Source organism: Cavia porcellus, unplaced genomic scaffold (assembly GCF_034190915.1).
Source record: "Cavia porcellus strain 051 isolate PalLab524CR breed Dunkin Hartley unplaced genomic scaffold, mCavPor4.1 scaffold_17, whole genome shotgun sequence".
Classification (NCBI taxonomy): Eukaryota; Metazoa; Chordata; class Mammalia; order Rodentia; family Caviidae; genus Cavia; species Cavia porcellus.
The window spans coordinates 43,948,542-43,973,047 of record NW_026947500.1 but is presented as its reverse complement, the minus strand read 5'-3'; the positions used below and the strand labels follow the sequence as shown (position 1 = coordinate 43,973,047).

Here is a 24,506-nt window from a genome sequence, read left to right as displayed (position 1 = left end):
CAGATGTGACAGCACAACCAACCACCTGGAATGCCGAGACAGAAGGATTGCAAGTTTGGGCAATTTAGCAAGAATCTTTGTCAATCTAAAGGGCTGAGGATGTAGCTCAGTGCAAAGGTCCTGGGTTCATTCCTCAGTATCACACAAAAAATAAAAATAAAAATAAAAATAAGGGGGCTGGGGATTTAGCTCAGTGGCATAAGCGCCTGCCTTGTAAGCAGGCAGTCGTGAGTTCGATCCCCAGTATCGATAAAAACGAAAAAGACAAAAAAAAAAAAAAAAAAAGCTGCTGTTTTATTTATTTATTTATTTTGTCTTTTTTCCTTTTTATCGGTACCGGGGATCAAACTCACGACTGCTTGCTTGCAAGGCAGGCGCTTATGCCGTTGAGCTAAATCCCCAGCCCGTTTTATATTTTTGTTTCTCTTTTTTCTGTTATATTTCCTATGTGCTGGGCTGGGTAGGCATACTGTCCTACCCAGCATCCTAGCAAGGTTAGGAAGCAAGGATGGCTTTGCTCTTTTATATTTATTTTATTTTATTTCTCTTTTTTGGTAGCAGGAGTGGAACTCATGACCTCACACTTTCCAGACAGGTGTTGTGCCACTGAGCTATATCCCTGGCCCTAATTTTTTTTTAAAGAAAGAGAAAAAACACAACATTTCAAAACAAGATAGTAAGAGGGTAACAATGGTTAATGTTTGGTCCTCCAACACGAGAGAGAGAATGGAGAAAGAAAGAAAGAAAGAAAGAAAGAAAGAAAGAAAGAAAGAAAGAAAGAAAGAAAGAAAAAAAGGCTTTTATTGTGGGCCCAGAAGGGCTACTGGAGAGATGCAAGCACCCTCTGAAGGGAACAAAGAAAAATAGAGGGCTTTATTTGGAACTGATGGGATGGAGTTAAAGAGGCAAGTAGAATGATATGTTGAAGCTGGGCATGGTGGCTCACGCCTGTAATCCCAGCACTCGGAAGGCTGAGACAGGAGGATCCTTGGGAGTTCGAGACCAGCCTGGGGCTACAAAGTGAGCTCAAGGCCAGCCTGAACTGGCGCGCATGCAAAAAGCGGAAGGTCTAACTTTCAGGTTTTGTGAGAAGAATGCAGAAGTCAGTGCTGAAGGGAGGCACTGTCCAGCACTGTTGACTTGCACATGGGAAAAATTTGTCGGTTAATACATTGCATATTGTTATCTTTAAGTTTGTTACTCAAACTACAAGATATTGTCATTTAATTGTCCAAACAGCATTAGCACAAATCTTTTCAATGAACTAAGAGAATTAGTAATAGAACTATTTTAACTATCTTATATATTTTTCTTTTTTTTTAACTTTTTAAAAACTTTTTACCGGTACCAAACTCACGACCGCCTGCTTGCAAGGCAGGCGCTTATGCCGCTGAGCTAAATCCCCAGCCCCTATTTTTCTTTTCCTTTTGTTTCTCCATCCCCTCATCCCAGTTTGTCTTTCCTTTTTAAGTCTCTTCCCACTTTACAATATCTACTGTACCTTTTGGACTTATTTACTCCTTCAGTTTCTCATGCTAGAGACAATATGATGTTTATACGTGTCTCTGGTTTATCTGACTTATGAATACAGTCTCACATTGCATCCATTTACCTATAAAAATCTCCAGTTTATCCTTCTTTATAGAGGAGTAGTACTCCGTTGTATAAAAAGGCCACATCTTTTTAATCCACTCCTCAGGTGATGGGCATTTGAGTTGTTTCCAAGATCTGGCTATTACAAATTGTGCCAGTATAAACATTGATGCACATATATCACTATGGTATGATGTTTTTAATTTTTCTGGGAAGATACCCAGAAGGGAAATAGCTGGGTCAAATGGGACCTCCTATTCTAGTTTTCTTGGGGAGGGGAAATGTATGCTCTTTTGTCAGTGCTCCTCTGCTTGGGGTGACTGTCACTAATGGCAGAGGGCACTTATGTAGCAGGCCCCCAGATTCAAGTCTGTTGGTGTCTCCTGGCCCAGGGCTGAGGCCTGGGTAGTGCTGACACAAAGGAACCCATTAGCTGGCATTGTGGTATAGCTTTTAAATCTTCCTCTTGCCTGCAGAGCTTCCTGATTGCTCACAGCAGCCCTGGGAGAGAAGTAGTGGTGCTGTACTTAGATGCAGATAACAGGAAAATCAGAAGGCACAGGACAAACGAATTGAAAGGCAAAGCCGATCGATTCAAAGCCATCAGTTCTGCTTTCCCACGCGCCTACCCAGAAGTGCTGTTTGATGTCCAAACTGAGTCCAGAGTCCAGGATGGAATGTAGGGACCACATTTTTTCCCCACGTTTTCTCCCACAGCCTGCAACATGGTTGCGGCTGAAGTTCCTATCCTTGTGCAGCGCGTATCTGCTGAGCACCTAATGAGTGCCCAGCCCTGAGATTACACCTGTGACCAAAGTTGTGCGGCTCTTGGATTCAGGAGCTCAAAGCAGGGAGGGAACAAGTCAGACAGAGCTGGTGGTACGGGGAAGATGCGCAGAAAGTAGGGGAAAGGATGGGTGTGAAAGGGCACACTCGTCATCCCAGTGTAATGAGGCGGACAGATCCTAAATTCAAACCCAGCCTGGGCAAGTTAGCCATTTAGCAAGACCCGGTCTCAAAAACTAAAAAGCAGCTGGGAATGTAGCTCAGTGTAGAGGTCCTGGGTTCAATCCTCAGGCCCAAATAAATAAATAATAAAGAAAATAAGCAGATGACGTTAGAGTGGTGCCAAGAGGCGTTTCTGATGACATTCATTGAATGAATGACCTCGGAGAGAGCAACTGTGACAGGATGTCAGAATAAACTCGTCTTCTTCGGCCGTCAGACCTTCAGGACTCCGCGCGTAACACCCGTTGAACCTTATACTGACGAAGTCCACAGGACAAGTGCGAGGCAAAGCTTAAGGAAGGAGCTTCTCAACTTTTGCTTCCTCTGACCTTGCCATTGTAGTCAGGGTCACACCGATCTCCCCCCCCCCCGCCACACCCATGTTTCTCCTTCCGGACACTTCGCGTTGCACATGCGCAGCAGACAGGGCGGTTGCTAGCGGCGGGCACACGCTCACGGCCAAGCCCCGCCCCTCTGCTGCTACCGCTCGCGAGCGCCTGCCGTTTCTCGGGGCGGGGGTGTGGGAGGGGCGTTTTAGGGCGGGGCGTGCGTGCGTGTGCGTGCGTGCGCGCGCGCCACAGGCGGGCCAGTGAAGCCGGCGGCCCCGGCACGTGATCTGGGACTGGCGGTGTCGCTTAGTGGCTCGGTTTGTCTGTTTGTCCGTCCGCGAGTGCCATCATGGCGGACGCAGCCAGTCAGGTGCTCCTGGGCTCCGGTCTCACCATCTTGTCCCAGCCGCTCATGTACGTGAAAGTGCTCATCCAGGTATGAGTCGTCGCCGTCCCCTGCCCCGCCGGCGTCCCGCGGGGTCGCCCTGCCCGCCGTGCCCGGGATCCGGTGCGGTCCCTTCTCCGCGCCGGTCCTGCGGTGGGGACAGCGCCTGGCGCCCTGCGGGCCCTGCGTCCGCTCCCGCGGGGCCGCTCCCTGTCTGGGCCAACTGCCACCCGCGCTTCCGCCCGAAGGGGAGTCTGGCCAGGCGGCCGGGGTCCCAGCACCGCCCTGTACCCCTCGGCATTGACGTTCACGCCCGGGCCACCCGCGCGGGATGCGACACGCTCAGTGGCAGTCAAAGTGGAATGACGAGAGAACCAACATTTTATGATTTCTTCTTCGCTTTCCCTGTTTCTTTTCATCTATTTATTTTGCAATTGTCACTACTGCTGTTCTGTTCAGAGATTTAAACAGCAGATACCCAGATAAACACAAGGAGCCCATTCAGAAGTGTTCGGAAAGTCAGGTTTCAGAAGAATCCATTGAGCGCTCCCCAGCAGCAGCCATCTGTGTGGTTTATGACAATGAAAGTCACGTTTGTCCAGCTGGAAATGCGTTCAGCAAAGTTTTAGGAGTTTAAACACACGAGCGCTGCGCTCCTAATGTCTTGTCTATGCGTCCCCTTGGTTTCTTTTCTAACCTGGTGTGAAATGTTGCATGGCATTCCGCGATCACAGGCAGGTAGACCCGGTGTTTTTAGCTGATAATAATAGACTTAGATCGTATTTTCTTATTTTTACCTTTGTTGAGGGTTGGCTTAAGTACCTTATTCATTGTGTCAAGGAAGAAAACAGTTTTGGAAGTCACAGTCTTCTTTACCTTTCTAAGAGAACATGTGGACACTAGAAAGGACCTTATTCCTGAAGTGTTACTAACAAAAATTACTTGCCGCTATTGACCAGTATACATTGAAGTTCTGTGTGTAGAAGCCTCTTGTGACACAGGTTATCTGGACCTAGAGCAGAGACTTTGATTGAATACAAGTGGTTTTTGTTTTGTTTTTTTTGTACTGGAAATCAAACTCGACCTCATGCTTGCCAAGCAGGTGCTGTGCAGCTGAGCTTAATCCTCGACCTGAGACTTTGAGATGTACCAGGTGTTTAAAACAGGATTGGCACATTTGGGGCTAACTAGCATATGAGGTGACATTTTGCAGTATATTCAGTGTGAACCTATTACTCAGTAGTTCCCCCAAGAGACAGTGGTAAGTGACATTCAGAGCTTTTACCTCAAAAGCTTAAATACCCTTCATTCTGATTTCACAACATCCGGGTGCTGTCAAATGTGTGGGTTTTGTTGCAATTCCCAAATATTCATCTTTAAAAAATAGTTCCATGGTAGCAGACAGAAGTTAATTAATAGAATACATTACAAGGTCACAGAATTGTGGAGTCACAACTGTCCTGCACTGGTGGGTCCCTCAAGTATACTAGTACATCAAAACCTGAATGGAGTGCACAAATACAATGGTAATCATTAATTTTATAAAACAGCTTTTAAGGCAGTCATGAGTTCGATCCCCAGTACCGATAAAAAGGAAAAAGACAAAAACAAAATTTTATAAAACAGCTTTTATTAGATTGTTAATGAGGCTCAGTTCATTTAACAGGAACCCATTTTGGGATCATTGCCTAAGTGAATTTCCCAACTACATCTACATTTGGCACTTGACTGGTTTGTCTGACCAGTTGATACCTGTCAAAGTGGGCCTCATGTCTTGTTCAAACATTAAAAATGCCCTAGATTTGCTTCTGAAAGTATTTTTTGAGCTCCGTCAGTGAAATATTCTTAACAAAAGTTTCTTATGCTATTTTCAGTTATAAAGAAAAAGTTAGCCTACTTCATGGACTTTGAACTAGAGCTTATTGAACCTAGACTTAATGAGTTCGACAGAACAAAAAACGAACAGGATGGTACTTTAATCCTTCATTGGATAACAAAAGTTATGTTTTTACCTGTGTTGTTTGTTGAAGACCCTGCCAACGCATTCGTGGGAATACTGCCTAGTGTTAAGGTTTTCCTTTGTTTTTAAAGGTGGGATACGAACCTCTTCCTCCAACAATAGGACGGAATATTTTTGGGCGGCAAGTGTGTCAGCTTCCAGGTCTCTTCAGTTATGGTGAGTGTCTTGGATTTACACAGAATCTGATGTTGAGGACGGGCAGGCAGGAGTTGCTGAAGAAACTGAGGCCGCCTTGACATTGTCATGCAACCATTCTCTGCCTAGAACTGAAATCTCTGACTTGCATTCCTAGCTCAGCACATTGCCAGCATCGATGGAAAGCGTGGGCTGTTCACTGGCTTAACTCCAAGACTGTGTTCGGGAGTCCTTGGAACTGTGGTCCATGGTAAAGTCCTCCAGGTAAGAGAAAAAGCAGTTCGTCTTCCCTTGGATTTTGGCTGCCTTTTATGTTCAATTCATTCTGCTGATTAAGAGCAGTTTTATTTCATTTTTGTTTTGGTTTTTTTGGAACAAGATTTCACTGTGTAGTTCAGGCGGTCAATGAATTCACTTCACTGTGTAGTGTAGGCTAGCCTCAAACTCCCAATTAACCTCTGGCCTTAGTCTCTCCTACTGGAACTACAGATATGCACCACTACACCTGGTATCTAGTGTGATCTTGTTATGGAAAAACAGGACTGAGCCAAATGGAAGACACTTAACACCAAGGAACTTTGGAAGGCAAACATTTTTATTTCTGTGGAGGGTCTGATGGGAATCTTAATTCCAAATCATCAGGCTTGTCTTGGGGTTAGATAGTCATTTATATGTGTTTTTAGACAGGAAATATAAAAGGTTAGCAGGAAGTAGGAAAAAAGCTGGTGACAGAACTTTCTACAGTTGGTTACATTTTATCTTGTCACATATTGCTAGGCAGAGCAAACAAATTGGAGGTTACTATCATAGCAGGAAGTTTGGGGCTAGGGTAAATCAAAAGAATCAATCACTAAGACTGAGCAGGGCTTGTCTCTAGATGATAAATCCTTGAAAACGAATGCAAGCTAGTATAACCAGATGCACTGTCAGGCTGAGTTACATTTATCTTACAAGCTGCGGCTGGTATGGGGGATGTCAAAACTAGCTGAGTTCTGTTATTCTCATAATAATTATGAGAACAGACTAAGCTTATTTGTCCCATGCTTCAATTTAGTGTTAGAAATTAGAAATACAAGTTTTAAACTTTCCTTTACAATCTTAATGACACATTTGCTATTAAAAATATTTTTTTAAAAAAGAATTAAGGTAACTGGGTGGGGTGGTGCATGCCTATATTAATCCACTCCCAGCACTCTGGGAGGCTGAGGCAGGAGGATTACAAGTTAAGAGCCCAGCCTGGGTGACCTAGTCACTTGGCATGACCTTGTCTCAGAAAATTTTAAAAAGGGCTAGGGATGTGCTCAGTGTGGGTTCATTCTATAGTACCCCCCACCCCATACACACCGGGGAAAAAAAAAAGAAGACTTAAGTCTACAAGTGAAGAGAGTGGCTATTTATGTGGAAAGGAGAGAAAAGAGGGTCTGGGCGAGGCAGTGCTCTTCCTGGCCTGTATGGATCGTTACCTGTTAATTATTTACAATGCTGTACATTGGTGTTCTGTGCCCTGTTTTGTGTGTATATTGAAGCTAAGGCATGGTCAAACTGTACCCCAGTGTAGAATAGTGGCCACTTGTGAGAAGGGGAGGACAAGAGGGAGGGCTTGGTGTGTCTGTGGCCTTGGACGGCGAAAAGGCAGAGACCTTCAGCCCAGCAGGGCAGAGGTGTTGAGGGTGTGCCCGCCCGTCTGCAGGGAGCAGTGCAGCACTAGCAGGGTGTGTGCTGTGGTGGTGGGTGTTTGGGTGAACTTTTAAATTTTTTTTGATATGTGTGAGATGTTTCATAACTTTTTCTTCTGGTGCTGGGGTGGAACCTGGGGCTTCACACATGTTAAGATGGGCTTTATTTCTGAACTCCACCCCCAGCCCATAAAGTGTTTAAAACATCAGTGCAGGGGCTGGGGATTTAGCTCAGCGGCATAAGCACCTGCCTTGAAAGCAGACAGTTGTGAGTTCGATCCCTGGTACCGATAAAAAAGAAAAAAAAAAAAACATCAGTGCAGGGCTGAGTGCCAACTTTAGCATCCTCAGAAGGATAAAGAAGGCCCTGAATGAGGACATAAGTCTGACCCGAGGTCCTGCCACCTTGTGCTGGGCATATCCACGTGTGCCACAGCCCTGCAGGCTAAGGCAGATTTGCTGCTTTGGCCCAGCTCACAGTGGGTCTTAGGTCCTGGTGCCAGCAGCCCAAACCCATGCATGGAGGATGCCAGGTGTGTGTGTGTGTGTACGCATACAGGGCTTCTGGCCTTGCTCTGGGCCACCTGCCAACTTCCAGGTCTTCCAGCTGTATGCTGTACCTGAGCCTCTGCCTGGGCTGCCACGGCTACAGCGCCAAGGCTGCCAGGACTTCGTGGTCACAGGAGCTTCATGTGCAATGGCTGAGCCTTTGGCTCAGGTAGCCTCCCAGATGGAGATGAAGACGGCTTCTCAGCTTCTTTGCCCCAGTGGATGGGCTGGGCAGTGGTGCCCCTCAAGTCTCCTTTGCTGTGGAGAGGCCTGGGAGGAGTTGTGAGAGTGGTGTGTACTCTCAGGGATACACAGGGCAGGAAGAGAAGCCTAGCAAGGGGCAGAGGACCTAGAAAGGGATAGGGGGCCTGCAGGAGGCTGTGGCCTGCATGGATATACCCAGCACAGGGTGGCAGGACCATGTGTCAGACTTGATGTCCTCATTCAGGGCCTTTATCCTCCCAAAGCCACTGTACTGCTCTCAGCCAGGAATCTGGATGTGGCAGATGGTAACACAGACAAAACATGGGTTGTCCCCGCAAAGGGTCCATGAGAAAGCCTCATGGAAACAGCTCTCTGTTTCTTAGTGATCCTCTGGTTTTGCCAGGTTCCTTTTACTTCTGATGGTAAAGCTAGTGGTGCTTTCATTGCTCTGGTTTGCCAGTTGCACTGATTACAGTGTAAGTCAAGGTGAATTAACCTTCAAAGCGTGTTTAGTGTTTAGAAAACAGGTCTGCAGACAGAGTTACACATTGCTCTATTTGTAAAGGTGTTACATGGCCAGGTGTAATCTCCACACTGAAGAGGCTGAGGCAGGTGGAGCACTGTGAGTTCAAGGCCAGCCTAAACTGGATAGCGAGACCATAGCTCAAAAAAAAAGTATAGAAATGAGTGAAAATTTTCAAAAAGCCCTAATATTAGAATTAATTTTAGCCATAGACCTGGAATATAGTCAAAAGACGGCATTTTTCTGAATCTTGACATTTCTCTTGCCTGTGATTTTGGGTGTGTGTGTTGTTGGGGATGGAACCTGGGCCTCTGGCATGCCACCCAGATGTTGAACTCCTTCGCTATATCCCAAGCCCTCACCTGTGATTTTTTAAATAGTAATTCTTTTTACAGATGAAAGCATTGTAACCAGGTGTGGTGGCATACACCTGTAGTTCTAGAACTGGGCAGGCTGAGGCAGGAGGACTGCAAGTTCTACGCCAGCCTGGACTACATAGGGAAACCCTGTCTCAAAAAAGAATACAGGGGGCTGGGGATTTAGCTCAGCGGCATAAGCACCTGCCTTGCAAGCAGGCAGTCGTGAGTTCGATCCCTGGTACCGATAAAAAGGAAAAAGGCAAAAAAAAAAAAAAAAAAAAAAAAAAGAATACAACAGCAAAAAAAGTGTTTTTTTTTTTTTTTTTTTTTTTTTTTTAAATCTGGTATAACTAGAAAGTAATGAGTAACTGTTGTGTAATTTTAGTTGTCCAATTGTTATTTTTTCTCCCAGCCCACTTTTGGCTTCTAAAATATCTAGTATTTTTCTTCCATTGTACTCTGGACACGGGGCTTTGGCTCTATTCATATTCTCTTCTGCATAAGAAAAAAAAATTGTCATTTTTTTGGTTTTCTTTGCCATTCTGGGGATTGAGGCCAGAGGCTGCACAGTGAGATATATCCCCAGCTTCCTCCCACTTTTTTTTCTTTTAAGGCAAGGTATGAGTGAATTGCACAGATGGGACACAAATTTGCAGTTTACCTGCCTCAGCCTTTTCAGAATGCAGAATGCAAGGCTCACGGGCCTGAGTCACAGGCGCATCTTTCTTTGTTTCAAATAACAGTCTTCATAAGCATTTCTTTGTTCTTTCAGCTGACCGCCAATATGTTAAGCCTAGCAACAAGATCGTCTTTAGAGACATGTATTTCTGGTTGATTAATTAGCAGTAGAAACTAATTGAAGATTTGTCAAAAAACAAAACAAAAATGTTTTATTTTCTGCAATTTTAGAATTGTTATCTTGTCTTTCTTTACATGACACATGAATGGCTCTAACCGCCTTTCTCTCTGTTTCTTCCATAGCATTACCAGGACAGTGAGAAGCCCGAGGTATGTTGAGGCTGAGTGCTGTGCACAGGGCCCCTCTTGCTTGCAGTTAGGGCTCGGCCTCTGGGAGCAGTCAGCAGCTTTCTGTTCCATCGCAGCGAGTGCTGGCCGGCAGCAATGCTGCCAGCTGGAGCAGTTCTATTTAAAATTGACAGCTAGAAATAAATGCATGAAAAAATGTTCAGTGACCCTGGTCATTCGAGAGGTGCAAATTAAAACAACACCGAGATTCCATCTCGCCCGTGAAAGAGTGGCTATTATCAAGAAATCAACCATTAACAAATGCCATCGGGATATAGGGAAAAAGGAATCTTCCTCCACTGTTGGTAGGAGTGTAGACTGGTGCAACCATTGTGGAAATCAATGTGGAGATTTCTCAAAAAACAAAAGCTAGGGATTTCGTTCAACCCAGTATTCCCCTTCTTGGTGTCTTCCCAAAAGAATGAAAAGCATCAAACCACAGCAGTAGATGCACACCCTGTTTATTGCAGCACAGCTTATAATAGCTAAATCTTGGACACAGCCCAAATGCCCATCAGCCAGTGACTAGATAAGGATGTGTGGGGTTTTTTTTAATACAGTAGAGTACTACTCTGCCATAAAGGATGAGCATAAGATATTTCTAGGTAAATTGATGCACTTTGAGACCATATTCTTAAATGAAAGAAATCACACCCATACGTGTAAATACTGCATGGTTACTCTAGTGTTGGAAACCAAAAGTGTGAAGGATCAAAATGTATATTGTAAAGTAAAAATTTTCAAATGGGAAGAGGAACTAGGAAAAAGAGAGGCTTAAAAAAAAAAAAAACCCAAACAAAAGAAAACAAAAGGAGAAAATGGAAATACAGCTTTTGTAAATAAGGAAGGGAAGTGGGGTAAATGGAAGGGAGGAAAAATGGGAAAAAGAATCAAGTTATGTCCTATACAGGTACAAATTCTCTATGAGAAGTGTGCTCATTAGGCTTACCTAAAATGTACCAATAATCTTTTTTTTTTTTTTTTTTTTTTTTTTGTCTTTTTTTGAGGTCTCTCTATGCAGTTCAGGCTGGTCTTGAGCTCACTTTGTAGCCCAGCTGTTCTCGAACTTGCAAAGATCCTCCTGCCTCAACCTCCCGAGTGCTGGGATTACAGGCATGAGCCACCATGCCCGGCTCCAATAATCTTACTAAAAAAAACCAATAAGACAGCTTCCACCACCTCCAATAAATAAATAAAACAGACAGCTGAGTGTGTTGGTGAGTGCTTGGGACCCCAGCACTTGGGAGGCTGACCAAGGGATGACCAAAAGTTCAAGGCCCGTCTGGGCTACATAGCAAGGCCATGTCTCTAAGGAACAAAAAATTTTGTTGAGATTTCTATCTTATGTTTTTTTTTAACTGGAGTCTTTTTAAAAAGTTAATATACTTTGCAGTACATAATGATTGTATTCATTGTGGGGAATAGGTCGTGTGTACACATTTTCATCTTATCCCTGTCCTTCCTGCTTGCTCCAACTCTTGATCCCCATCCCATTTCCAAAAGCTCTACTTACTTTCTTTGTTCAATTTTCTTATTTTTACATCTCTGTTCCCTTCCTGCTTTTTTCCCTGTAGCCTCACCAGCATTTGCTATTTGCTTTCCTGATGATGGCCAGTCTGGAGTGAGATGGAATCTCAGTGTTGTTTTAATTTACATGTTTCTAGTGGCCAGTGAATTGAACTTTTTTTTCATGTGTTTGTTGACCATCTGTTCTGAGAAGTGTCTGTTCGGTTGCCCATTTTTGATTGGGTCTTTTATTGGGGGAGGCATCTCATTCTTTTGTTTCTTCTCTGGTTTTGATTTCTAGGAGTCAGGACCTGGAAGTGTACCAAAAGAAGGCTCGTCTTCCTTTGACCAAGTTATCAAAGAGGTGAGAGATGAAAACGAAGCATCTCCCTTGAGCTCTGCCTAATCCTGAGCCCTGTAGCCCCTGTGGAATCAGGGTTATAAGGCGATGTTTCCCTGTCTCCCAAGTCGAAAGGGAGCCGTGGCACTGAAGTTGGGCTCTCTTAGGGGTGGAGGAGGGGGAAGGGGGTGTGAACAGGGTTAAGATGCTGCACATGTATGCGTGCTGAATCCCACAGTGAATGTACCCATCGTGTATCACCATTGCGTACTAAACAACAATGACAGCAACCACAGAAACTGCTGAATCCAGCTCAGGCATGGGCATGACAGGCATCCGTTTTTGCCCTGTGTCGCTGGCTGACTCCTTGTCTTAATGGCCTATGGCACATTCGCCTAGCACCAGCTACACTGCAAAGTCCTGGGGTCCCAGACAGTTTCCAAACCTCAATCTGCTGTCCTTAAAGGACTGCACCTGTGGGTCCAGGAGGAGGGACAGTGAGAAGAGTCATGACACAGTGTTTATGCTTACCAGTCCCTTGTAGCACATAGTCACTGTTTAAGAAAAACTTTGGGTTTCATTGTGTGATTTACACTGGACTTAAATTCACTGCATTGCCCAGGCTGGCCTTAAACTTGCAACAATCCTCCTGAGTACTGGGATCATAAATACGTGCCACCACACCTGACTTAAGAAAATCTGGGGATGAGAATGTACAATGTATGTACCATTGTTACCCCCTGAAAAGAAAAAGAAAAGAAGAAAACTCGTTTTTGGTTTTTTTTTTTTTTTAGTTTTTTGAGACAGGGTCTCCCAGTGTAGTCCAGGGTAGTCTTGAACTCACTATGGAGCCCAGACTGGCCTTGAACTCACAGCAGTCCTCCTGCCTCAGCTTCTGTGAGTGCTAGAATTAGACATGTGTACCACCACCCCTGGCAAGAAATTTATTTATTTATTTGGTACCAGGAATCAAACCAAGGATCTTGTGCCTACCAGGCAGGTGCTGTTCCACTGAACTGTATGCCTGACCCCCAGAAAAGCATTTTAAATCATAACAAATTAGATTTTCCTATCTGTGTGACCTTAAAAAGACAAAAGCAGCACTTGCTTAGAGTAGGTGCAGTTCAGACTCACTTTGCCCTCTCTTTTTGGTGATGGAGAGAATTGGGCAAACTTTGTTTATTGATTGACTGTTCTTAGTATGTATGTGCAGACTAGTAGGCTTCATTCTGCCATGTTCATACGTGCACTTAACAAGCTTTGATCTCTTTTTCTACCCAATACCTCTCTCCCTCTTTCCTCCTGTGCCCACTCAATTTTATCTGTAAAAACCAAGAGATTTTATTCTTTTTAATTATTTTTGGTCTTTTTGAGCCAGTTCAAGCTGGCTTTGGACTCACTTTGGTAGACCAGGCTGGTGCAACATTGCTCCTGCCTCAGCTTCCCAAGCACTGGGGTAACAGGCATGCACCACCAGGCCCAGCTCAAAAATCTTCTCAGAGGCTGGGCAAGATGGTGTACTTCTGTCATGCCAGCACTGAGGAGGCTGAGGCAGGAGAAGCATTATAAATTGGAGCCCATCCTGGGCAATTTAGTGAGGCCCTGTCTCAAAACAAAAGATGGGCTGGTGATAGCGCTCAGTGGAATGGCTGTGAGTCCAGTCCTCATGCCACAAAAGCAAAGTGGAGACATCATGAGCTGAAACAGGCCCTGAATTTAGTGTTTAGTAAAAGGAATTGGTGGGCTTTCCGCAGGGAGGCACTTGGAGCTCCAACCGTGTTCCAGATTCCCAGTGCTGCAGGGTATCTGAGGTCAGCAGCTGAGAGAATGTTGGGAAGCAGGAGTAAGGGACAGTCGTGTGACATGAACAGCCTGGGGGGGATCTGACTCCGAGCCTGGGGTGACTGCCTGCCTCTTGACACAGCCGTGGGGAGGAAAATCGGCTAGGATAGGTGCATTGGCCCAGGAACACAGGCTCCGCCGGCCCTGCATCTTCCTGTGTGGTAGCTGTGGAGCCCTCGCAAATTGCTCCCAGGGACAGCTGCACCCAGTCCCGTGGCCTGTGGCCCAGCTCAGCTGGTGCTGCTGGTTTCATGGCTTTGTTCAGGACAGAAACCTGCTTTAAGAACACCACTGAGCAGTGACAACAGACCTGGCACCTGTGGCTAAGTGTCACTGAACCCTGTCCAGTGGTCCTCGGGTTTGGGCACTGAAGCCATGCCACGTCCTTCATCACAGGGGTTGAAGTGTTGTGTATTCACTGTTTCTAGACAACCCGAGAGATGATCGCTCGTTCTGCTGCTACCCTCATCACACACCCCTTCCACGGTACGTTTGCCTTTGGCGACTGCAGTCTGCCACTCACCCTCCCGCAGCTTCCTGTCTCCTGGCCACTTACACAGGTTGGCCTGGAAGGTGGTGGCATTGCTATGCCTGCTATTTCTTGCTAGCACTGGGGATTGAACCCAGGGCCTTTGTACTAAATTATATCCCCACCCCTTTTTGAAGTTTTGAGAGAATCTTGCTCAGTTGCCATGCTGGGCTCAAACTTGAGTTCCTCCTGCCTCAGCCTCCTGAGTGCTGGCATTACAGCTGTGTGCCACAATATCCAACTTTTCTCCAATTTTTTCAGATAGCTTAGTGTCCTTACATGGAAACGCCTTTTTTTTTTCCTTTGAGGCTATCTTTGCCATCTAGTTCTATGAGTCTTTTCTCTGTGTTCTACAGTCATCACTCTGAGATCTATGGTGCAGTTCATAGGAAGAGAGTCAAAGTACTGGTGAGTTCAGTGCTCAGGAATGCTCCTGAAGCCACCACACTCTCCATTTGTAAGCTTCCTGGCTCTTATGGAACATTCTTCAGGTGTTGGGGTGTCAGAGCTTTGCTCTGCACAGAAGGTGGGTGTGGGGGGATAGAAGGAAATGGCCAGGGGAAGCAGAGCCTGAGCTCTGGCCTCTGGCTGAGGGTCTCGCACAGCTCCTGTGAGCTCAGCACTCACCCATCCCTTTCTTCCTGTGTCTGCAGTGGGCTGTATGACTCCATAGTGACCATCTACCGAGAAGAGGGCATCCTGGGATTCTTCGCGTGAGTAAATAGTTCCTTGTCTGCATGTGGTTTTTATGTGCATGGAAGAACTTTCCTAAAGATAAGGGCAGGCAGTGTTCATTTAATCCCCAGGGAAAATATATTTCCTGGGTTTACTTTAAATTCCTTTTATACCCCTTCTGGCTTAAATTCCTTGAAGTAAAAATCCCAGACCTTTAGCCAGGCATGGAGGTACATACATGCCTATTGTCTTAACTACTCAGGAGGCTGAGGCAGGAGAATTGCAAGTTCATGGTAAATCTAGGTAATTTATTTTATTTATTTATTTATTTATTTTTGTCTTTTTCCTTTTTATCGGTACCGGGGATCGAACTCATGACTGCCTGCTTGCAAGGCAGGCGCTTATGCCGCTGAGCTAAATCTCCAGACCCATTTTTTAAACATTCTTTTTTTTTTTTTTTTTTTTTTTTTTGCTGGTACCTGGGATCGAACTCACAACCGCCTGCTTGCAAGGCAGGTGCTTATGCCGCTGAGCTCAATCCCCAGCCCCTAAATCTAGGTAATTTAGACCCTGTCTCAAAATTTAAGAAATAAAAAAGGCTGAGGTATATTCAGTTAGTGAGGAAAATTAATTTTTGAAAAATAGGAAAATCCCTTCACACATTTTTTTCCTTACCCTGAGAGAATAAAGTTTGGTACTTTGGAAGATCTTAGTTGCTGTATACATTCTACTAACAAATACTTGGAAGCTGCATGGGGCGGCACACTTGTGTAATCCCAGCTACTCAGAAGGTTGCTAGTTTGAGGCCAGCAAAGTGAGACCATGTTTCAAAACAAGAAAGACAAAAGGCTGGGATGCAGCTTAACAGTAGAGCACTTGCCTGGCACACGTGAGGCCTGGGTTCAGTCCCAAGACCTGCACACTCAGAAGCTTGGCATTATGAGCTCAGTGGGCCCTTTTAACTTCACACGACCTCTACGTACTAGGTGTTCTCTGACAGTGATGGGAGCTGCACCTTCAGCCTCGTACAGGCTGAGCCACACCCTCAGCCGCACTTCACTTGATTTGAGTATTGTAAATACTCTGGGCTATGTGCAGAATGACTAGCGTGAGTCTCATTTTTAGAGACCAAGTATTAGCCAGGTGTGGTGACATCCACCTATAATCCTAGCATTCTGGTAGGCTGAGGCAGGAGATTGCAAGTTCAAGTCCAGCCTGGGCAAGTTAGCAACTGTCTCAAAAGAAAAAAAGGGGCACTGGAGATATGGTTCAGTGTGAAGGCCTAGGGTTCAGTCTCTGGTTTGAAAAACTGACACGGGGGCCAGGGATTTAGCTCAGCAGCATAAGCGATTTCCTAGCAATCTCAAAGTTATGGGTTTGATCCCCAAACGAAAACAAACAAACTGACACAGCTTTCATATGCCGCCTGTCATGTGCTGATAAGCGGAAGCACTGGACTCATGCCTGCTTGCCGATCTGCAGGGAGACAAATGCTGTCCCTACGGTTCGGTCTGCCTAGTTCTCCGTCTCCAGAAACACATTTGTTTTGTTTTTCACTACTGTGGCGCAAACCCAGGAGTGCTTTACCACTGACTACAGCTACATCACCCACCCTTTGTAATTTTTTTTCATTTTGAGGTATTTTGTCTTAAGTTATGGGGGTACAATTAAAACTTGCAATCCTCCTGCCTTAGCCTTCGCAAGTGCAGGGATTACAGTGTGTACCACTGTGCCTGGCTTAAAAACATGTTCCTGATGTCCCTCATCTGTGTTTAAATGTTCCTTATCTTCTGACCTGCCAAATTGGAATATCAAGTAGTTTAGTAACACCATAGTCAGGTCTCCTCTGCAAAGCCTCTTCTAAATTTTTTTTTTTTCCTCTTCTAAATCTTGGACCTCACTGCTGGTAGTAACAGCAGATTGAGCTGACCTGTTTTTCATAGTGGGCACAAAGCTCTCTGCAACCACCCTTGAGGAGCTGGAGTGAGGTTTGGGTACGGGGCTGGACGTCTATCATGTCCTGGGGGCTGTTTCCAAATGGAGCTCTTCTAGAGTGCGTGTGCTGAGTGGATCACCTTTTGCTGGTGATACTGTTTGGTTACTGTCATTGTCTCTTCACTAGAGGTTTGATTCCTCGCCTGCTGGGTGACATCATTTCTTTGTGGCTCTGTAACTCGCTGGCCTACCTCGTCAATACCTACGCACTGGACAGTGGGGTAGGTGTGGAGTGTGAGGGACTGGCGTGGGCTGTGCACCTCCTTGCGGGGCCACTTTGCTGGATGAAATGTGATGGAGGGTGAAATGATGCAGAGGCAAGGGAAATCATCTCCGATGACTGCAGAGAGGTGACCTGTGGAGGCCCTGAGGGGTGATGGAGTTGGCCCAGGGACTAAGCCCCTTCTGGTCCTGGGCCTTACAGAGATCATTTCTTTATTGATACCCAAGTTAGAGCACTCAGTGCAGCAGAGGACCGTTTTAGGCCCTGCCTTGGGTTTTCTGTTGTCTTAGCCACTTTTCTGTTGCTGGGACACATGACCTGTCACCTACTTTATAGAAGGAAGGTATTTGGATTTGTGGTTTCAGGCCATATTCTGCTGGTTTGTGGATGCAGAGGGGTCTAGTGCAGGAAAAGCTACTGGACTTAGGGTGGCCACGAGCAGAGAAGAGTGAGAAGGGGATGGACACAGGCCATGGCCCAGTGACTAGCTCTTTTGGTCAGGCCCAGCCTCCTGCTGGTGCTGTCCGTTGTGGCTTAGCCCTCTGATGGGCACAGTGCACCCTATGAGCCAGTTGTCTTCCAGAGTTCTACCTCTAAAGCAAGACAGGAGACTGTGGGTACATCCTAGGTCTAAACTGTAAAAGCCGTGTGACCTAGGGTGTTAAGAGGACCCTTGGGATTTCCAGCAAGTCTGTAAGGTGTTGGAAGCCAGCCTTTCCTGCCAGCTGTTTGTCCCTCTGCATTCTGGCAGCAGTGTCTTCACAGCAGACAGCTCTACCAGCGTTCTGCCTGGCTGTGTGCAGAGCCAGGGAGTTGGTGCTTGGATAAGCTGTAAGCAGAACTTTACTGGAAATCACTTTTTTGTTTTTGTCTTTTTGAGACAGGGTCTCACTATACAGTTCAGGCTGGCCTTTAGCTCACTTTGTAGCCTACACTGGTCTTGAAATTGCAGTGATCATCCTGCCTCAGCCTCCCAAGTGCTGGGATTACAGGTGTATGCCACCATGCCTGGCTAGGAAATACATTTCTGAAATATAGAAAATGTTTAGCAGTCTCATTTTGTTTCTGAAATATGAGGCTGTCACAATGGTTCGTAAACCATTCTAGTGCAATACAATTTGTTTTGTCAGTTTTGAATTTTGATTGCTAGCTTTTTATGCTCATAACTAGTATTTTATGTTTTATCCTCAAAATTGATTTTCAAAGGCTGGGGATTTAGCTCAGCGGCATAAGCGCCTGCCTTGCAAGCAGGCAGTCGTGAGTTCAATTCCCAGTACCGATAAAAAGGAAAAAGACAGAAAAAAAAAATTGATTTTCAAGAGCCATACATAGTGGCTTATACTTGTAATGCCAGCATGCAGGAGGCTGAGGCAGGAAGATTGCTGAGGTCAAGACCAGTTAGAACTACGTAGCAAAACTGTCTTTTTTTTTTTTTTTTTTTTTTTTAAAGCTTTCAAAGAAATGCAGTTTAGAAATAAAGTGTGTTGCTATGCCTGTAGGGGTGAATATTGGCTTAATGTCTTGATTCATTCTGATACAAACTCTTTCTCTGTTTCAGGTTTCCACCATGAATGAAATGAAGAGTTATTCCCAAGCTGTCACAGGGGTGAGTTTTTATAATTATCTTAGCCTTTTAGGAATGGTTGTATTTTTTCTTTTAAGTCTAGCCTATAGCCAAGTATGGTACATGCCTGTACTTAGGGAGGCTGAGGTGGGCGGATGGCAGGTTTGAGTCCCTAGGAAGACAGGCACACAGTACCATGCCCGGCTAGTCATTGACTTAGAAAGTAGTTTCCGTCATCTTTGGAAGAATGCTTCTATTTTCTTAAAGCTGTTTGAAAGTATTTTCTCTTTAGTGGTTATATTTACTTGTTCTACTCCGACATAGTTCAGTTTTGTTTGAATGAGGACTGAGTCCCAGATGAGAGAAGCTTCTGCCCTTTGTTAACATAGTGGATGTAGGCCAGGTGCAGCCTTTAACCCCAGTTGTCTGGAAGGATGAAGTGGGATTGCTGATTGGCAACCAGCCTCATCAACTTGGCAAGGCCCTCAGAGTAAAATATTTAAAAAGAGCTGAAAAAAAAATTTTTAAAAGATCTGAGAATGTAGCCCAGTGCCAAAGCTCCACATCCAGCCCCAACGCTCCCAGAAAGCACTGTCAGCCGCAGGCAGCGCGGTGGGCTCTGGGCCATGGAGCGGGGTGGAGGGGGCAGCCTGTGACAGCTGTCTCTGCTCCCAGTTCTTCGCCAGCATGCTCACCTACCCCTTCGTGCTTGTGTCCAACCTCATGGCCGTCAACAACTGCGGGTGAGTCCTCTGCTTCTCCCCTTTGGGTGTGGGCCTATGATGTCCTGCCTTGGGCTCTCCACAGCAGCCTGTGCTCCGGCTTCTCCCCAGTGAGCCTGCAAGGCCCGGGTGATGGGTGCCCTCTCTGCAGAGCCCCTGCAGCAGCCCCGGCTGCCACTCATACACCGTGACTGCAAAGCTCTTGCGGAATAGAGTGGGTACAAATAACATCTTCAAGGGTTTCAATCCACTTTTATTTTGTTTGGTACAGGGGATCAAACTCACAACCTTGAGCTTGCCCAGCAGGTGCTTGTGCCGCTGAGCTAAATCCCCAGCCTTCCATCCACTTTTAAAATTAATGTGCAAGCCAGGTGTGGTGGCCCATACCTGTAATCTCAGCACTTAGAAGGTTGAAACCGGAGGGTTGCCTTGAGTTAAAGACCAGCCTTGGCTTCAAAGTAAGTTCAAGGTCAGCCTGAACTGTGCAGCGAGACCCTGTCTCAAAAAACCAAACCCCCCGCCAAAAAAATAAAATTAAATTAAATCAATGTACAGTTGCCAGTAGCACAGGTCCCACATAAGAAAGGACAAGATCATTACACATCTCGCAGTCCCTGTGTTTCTATGAACGTGACAGAAGGTTTGTCAGACATCAAGTGGTGACCTGACCCTGTTTCCTAAAGTGAAGTCACTGTCTTTGTCCCAGACAGGAAGTGAGGTGGCAGCATGCTCTTTCTGATTCCAGTGATACACAGTGCTCACGTCCCATGGGCTTTGCTTGAGACCTGCCGCTGCACTGGCTGTCTGCCAGCGGCAGTTGGTTTATGCAGGGGGATTCCTCTGAGATGTTTTATCTTCTCCTTCTCAGTATAATTTGTTTCCTTAGAACTAAACTACCAAGTGAATAAAGTTGAACCAAAACTGGCCGTCAGCGCACCTTGCAGCACGGCCACATGTTGTCGCAGTGTCATTGCGGGGTCATCAGGTGCCACGTGTGTGATCAGCCATGTCTCTGTCTTTCAGGCTCGCCGGTGGGTGCCCTCCTTACTCCCCAGTCTACATGTCCTGGATAGACTGCTGGTGCTCACTGCAGAAGGAGGTACTGCTGCTCCCCTCCTGTACTAGGGATTGGCTTGCTGTGGGGCTGGGCACTGACCTGCACACCTCATCTCCTGCACATCCCCAACTTGAGGTAGCACCTTGCTAAATTACCCAAACCAGGCTCAAATTTGTGATCCTCCTGCCTCAGTCTCTGAGAGCACTGAGAGCACCGCCTGTGCCACCATGCCTGGCTTCTCTTTTTTTCTTCCTGAATAATGACGTGGGATCCCAGGTTAGCTTCTGCAGTGTGTCCTTTCCAGCACACCTGTACCTCATAGAGTACGTCGCAAGGGCACGGGGAAGAATCAACTAGACTAACCTGAGCCAGCCGGGTGATCCCCTTCCAGTGTCTGGGCTGGGCATGCAGCACACACCTGTCATGCCAGCACTAGGGAAGTTGAGGCAAGAAGATCCCTGTAAGTTTTACCCCAGCCTGAGCTACATAGATTCTCATTAAAAAGGAAAAGCATGCAGACCTCCCACAACCTATAAAGAAAATTATCTAATTGTCTGAATAGTAGCTGTTTTTTTTATTTTTTTTGAGGCAAGGTATCATGTAGTTCAGGTTGACCTTGAACTCTGGGGGATCCCCTGCCTCAGCCTCTCAAAGTGCTATGGGATTATAGATGTGGATTGTGGAAACCAGGGCCCCTAGCATACCCAGGGCACTCCACGAGTGAGCTGCATCCCTTGAACAAATTCTCCTTATGTACTCAGGTTTCCCTTAGTTTATGAGGAGACTTAAAACTATGTCATTTAGGGGCTGGGGATTTAGCTCAGCGGCATAAGCGCCTGCCTTGTAAACAGGCAGTCGTGAGTTCGATCCCCAGTACCGATAAAAAGGAAAAAGGAAAAAAAAAAACAAAAAACAAAACTATGTCATTTATTTGTGATACCTGTGTGCCAGAGTGCTGTGGCAGAGCTGAGCATCCTTATGTGTGATTCTGTGCGGGCTCTGGCTCTGTTCATCACTGCCAGGCTGTTAGAGGAGCTGGTGTTGAAGACCAGCCACAATTGCATTTAGCTGTGGTCACTTCAAGTGGCCATCAGCTTCAAGCTGTTTTTGAGTGGAAAGCACTTTCCACAGCCCTGCAGGAGAAAGCAGCTCTTTGTGGCTTTTTCCATCGCACAGTGGCCTTTGTGTGACACAGGCCTTTGTGCCCCGAGCCCAGCTGCCAGGCTGGCATCCGGGTGAATAGACCCGAGTGCAGGCCCCAGCACTGCTCTTCAGATGTAGATCCTTGTTGCTTTGCTGAGCGGCTGCCCTGCACACCCACCACGGCTGGCTCCATCCTGCTGGCTTGCTTTTTCCAATTCAGTTTTATTGGCACAGGTTAGGTATACATTGATCATAGGGAATTCATACCTGTGCATGATAAACTTGATTCTTCCTTTCCCCATTCCCTTACCCTCCCTTATTTCCTCCTCTCCCCATTTAAGAAACCTTTGTTTCTATGTTTGCCTTCTTTTCTCCTTGGCTTTTCCCCTGTCCCTCCCTTGTTCCTATCCCCCATTTGAACATTTTCTTCCAATTTCACAGGGCCTATTAATACATTTTGGTCCTCATTTACACTTTCAGTTTCTCACACCAGAGAATCCATGCAATATTTGTACATTAGTGTCCTATTTATTTCACTTAAGACTTTTCAAAATGCATCATTTAGTGCCAGATGTGTCGGCATACCTGTAATCCCAACACTCAGCAGGCTGAGGCGGAGGATCCTTGTGAGTTCCAGACCAGCCTGGTTACAAAGTGAGGTCAAGGCCAGCCTAAACTGCATAGTGATACCATGTCGCAAAAAAAAAAAAGTGCATCCATTTAGCTAGAAATGTCTCAAGTCTATCCTCCTTTATGGCAGAGCAGTGCTCCATTGTATAAAAACCTACATCATCTTTATCCATTCACCAGTTGTTGGGCATTTGGGCTGTTTCTAAGATTTGACTATTACAAACTGTGCTGCTGTAAACACGGCTGCACACATGTCACTGTGGTATGATTCTTTTATAGCTGAGCCCAATGGAACCTCTAGTCCTAGTTTTTTTAGGACTCTCCACCCTGATTTCCACAGTGGTTGTACCAGTCTACACTCTCACAAACAGCAGAGAAGGGTTCCTTTTTCCACCTAGATTTTTGAGACACGATCTCTGTAGTTGAGGTTGGCCTTGAACTTACTGTGTAGCTCAGGCTGGCCTTGAATTTGTGGCAGTCCTCCTGTCTCAGCCTCTCAAATGCTAGGATTATAGGCAGGCACCACCCTGCCTGCCCATGTGGTTTTGTTCTGGGTTTTCCACTGTTGTGAAGTCTCCTCTGAGAGGACTCTCATTAAAGGAAATGTGGCCTCTTTGCCCACTGACTCACTAAGCCTCCACTTTGGAAGAAAACAGGCAGGCACAGAGAAGGTGAGATGTAATGTGACCTGGAATTCATCCTGGAGAGGGGGCGTTGGTGTGTAGATACTGCACTCTGAGCTTGCTGCAGAACTTAGCAGGCACAGGAGGACCAAGTGTCTGCAGTCCACCTCAGCCGTTTGGATGTGCTGATAGCAGTGGAATGCTGGTTCCTAACTGCAGGATCTCACAGGCTGTACTGCAAAGCCGGTGTCCCTACTGAGGCTATCCAGGTCAGCCTGAGTTACCCTCAGAGCAGCTTTCTTTAACTGTGAGATTTGTTTTATTTTGTTATTTTTGAGATAGAGTCTAGTTATGTAGTCTATACTGGCCTTGAGATAGAGTCTAGTTATGTAGTCTATGCTGTGTACCTCAGACTGGCCTGGAACTCATGGCAGCCCTCCTGCCTCAGCCTCCTGAGTGCTGGGATTACAGGTGTACGCCATCATGATTGGCTTATAAGATTTTTAAAAAATTCTCCTTAGAAACCAGACATTTCATAAAAAGGATACTAGTAGAGCAGCTGCCTAGCTGATGTGTAAGTCCCTGGGTTCAGTCGCCAGCACTGTGGAAAAGAGAAAAGCTAGCACTTTGATATTGCCTGGCATTGACTCATTTGATGGCTCAGCTGGCAAGGTGGAAAAGCCCAAGTCCAAAGTGGGCACTCTAAGTAAGAAACTTTTCCTGTGTGCAAGTAGCAAACACCTGTAATCCAGCATTCTGAGAGGCTGAGGCAGGAGGATCATAAATTCAAAGCCAGCCTGGACAGTTTAGCTAGTTAGCAAGACCGTGTCTCAAAAAAATTAAAAAGAAGCTGGGCATGGTAGCTCATACCTGTAATCCCAGCACTCAGGAGACTGAGGCAGGAGGATCGTTGTGTGTTCGAGACCAGCCTAGTCTACAAAGTGAGCTCAAGGTCAATCTGAACTGCATAGAGAGACCCTGTGTCAAAAAAAAAAAAAAAAAAAAAAAAAAAAAAATTAAGGGCTGAGAATGTAGCTCATTGCAAAGACCCTGGGGTCATCCCTAGTGTTAACCCCCACCAAAGACCAGAATCCTTGCCCTGTTGAGGAGGACAAATTGTCAGTGGTGTACAGCAGCCCATCTTGCCAGAATGGAAGGCTGCCAGGCACCAGGAGTCCCGGTCACAATAGGCTGCCTGGGAAGCGGGCACCAGGCCAAGTCTATCCCAGTACGCACAGGGCTCCCTGTCCTGGGACAGCCACTCTAATGCCAGGTCTCATGCTTTGCTCTGCTTTCTTGCAGGGCAACATGAGCCGGGGAAACAGTTTGTTTTTCCGGAAGGTCCCCTTCGGGAAGACGTACTGCTGCGACCTGAGGATGCTGATCTGAAGATTCAGGGCAGGGATAGTGACATTTCTGTAGTCCCAGACGCACAGAATGATGGGCAAGAATGTTGATTTCTTTATGGTGTGGCGCGCTTTTTTAATAATCACTCGATCTTGGGAAATGCAGGCGGTTGGTGTCTGCCTTTCTGTTCTTTCTCCTAGCACGGCCCCACCACTGGCGCCCCCCGTCTTGCTCCAGATTCTGGTTTTCCTTAGCAGAGAGGACGCTGTGTTTCCCTGTAGGCCATGCAGGCGGTGGTGACTTGAGACTGGCCATCACCTCTGCTGCCCTCTCCCTGGGCCTGACTGCTGTGGCGCTGCCTCTCCCAGGGACATACAGTGCTGAGTGACATCCAAGCCCTCAGCTTGTTACCCACCGTGAAGGAAAAAACTGAGCAGCACCAAGAAGACTTGAGCCACTGGAGGTCGAACCCTGTCATCAGCTCGCTGCTGTGCTCTGGGCCT

At 46.2% G+C, this 24,506-nt stretch overlaps 1 protein-coding gene across 2 annotated transcripts; it reads left to right on the top strand.

The window, feature by feature from the left end:
* The first annotated feature begins 3,160 nt into the window (after positions 1–3,160).
* Positions 3,161–24,167, top strand: Mtch2 (mitochondrial carrier 2). 2 transcript variants are annotated; one of them, XM_003465083.5, is made up of 13 exons: positions 3,161–3,366; positions 5,407–5,491; positions 5,628–5,734; positions 9,763–9,789; positions 11,615–11,677; positions 13,924–13,981; positions 14,381–14,432; positions 14,678–14,737; positions 16,822–16,915; positions 18,476–18,523; positions 19,157–19,224; positions 20,227–20,302; positions 23,959–24,167. In XM_003465083.5, the coding sequence occupies exons 1-13, from the start codon at positions 3,280–3,282 to the stop codon at positions 24,043–24,045; spliced, it is 912 nt and encodes a 303-aa protein (XP_003465131.1). In that variant the 5' UTR covers positions 3,161–3,279; the 3' UTR covers positions 24,046–24,167. The 2 variants fall into 2 exon arrangements, with proteins under 2 accessions (XP_003465131.1, XP_023418806.1); XM_023563038.2 differs by having other exon boundaries at positions 3,202–3,344.
* Positions 24,168–24,506: the final 339 nt, after the last annotated feature.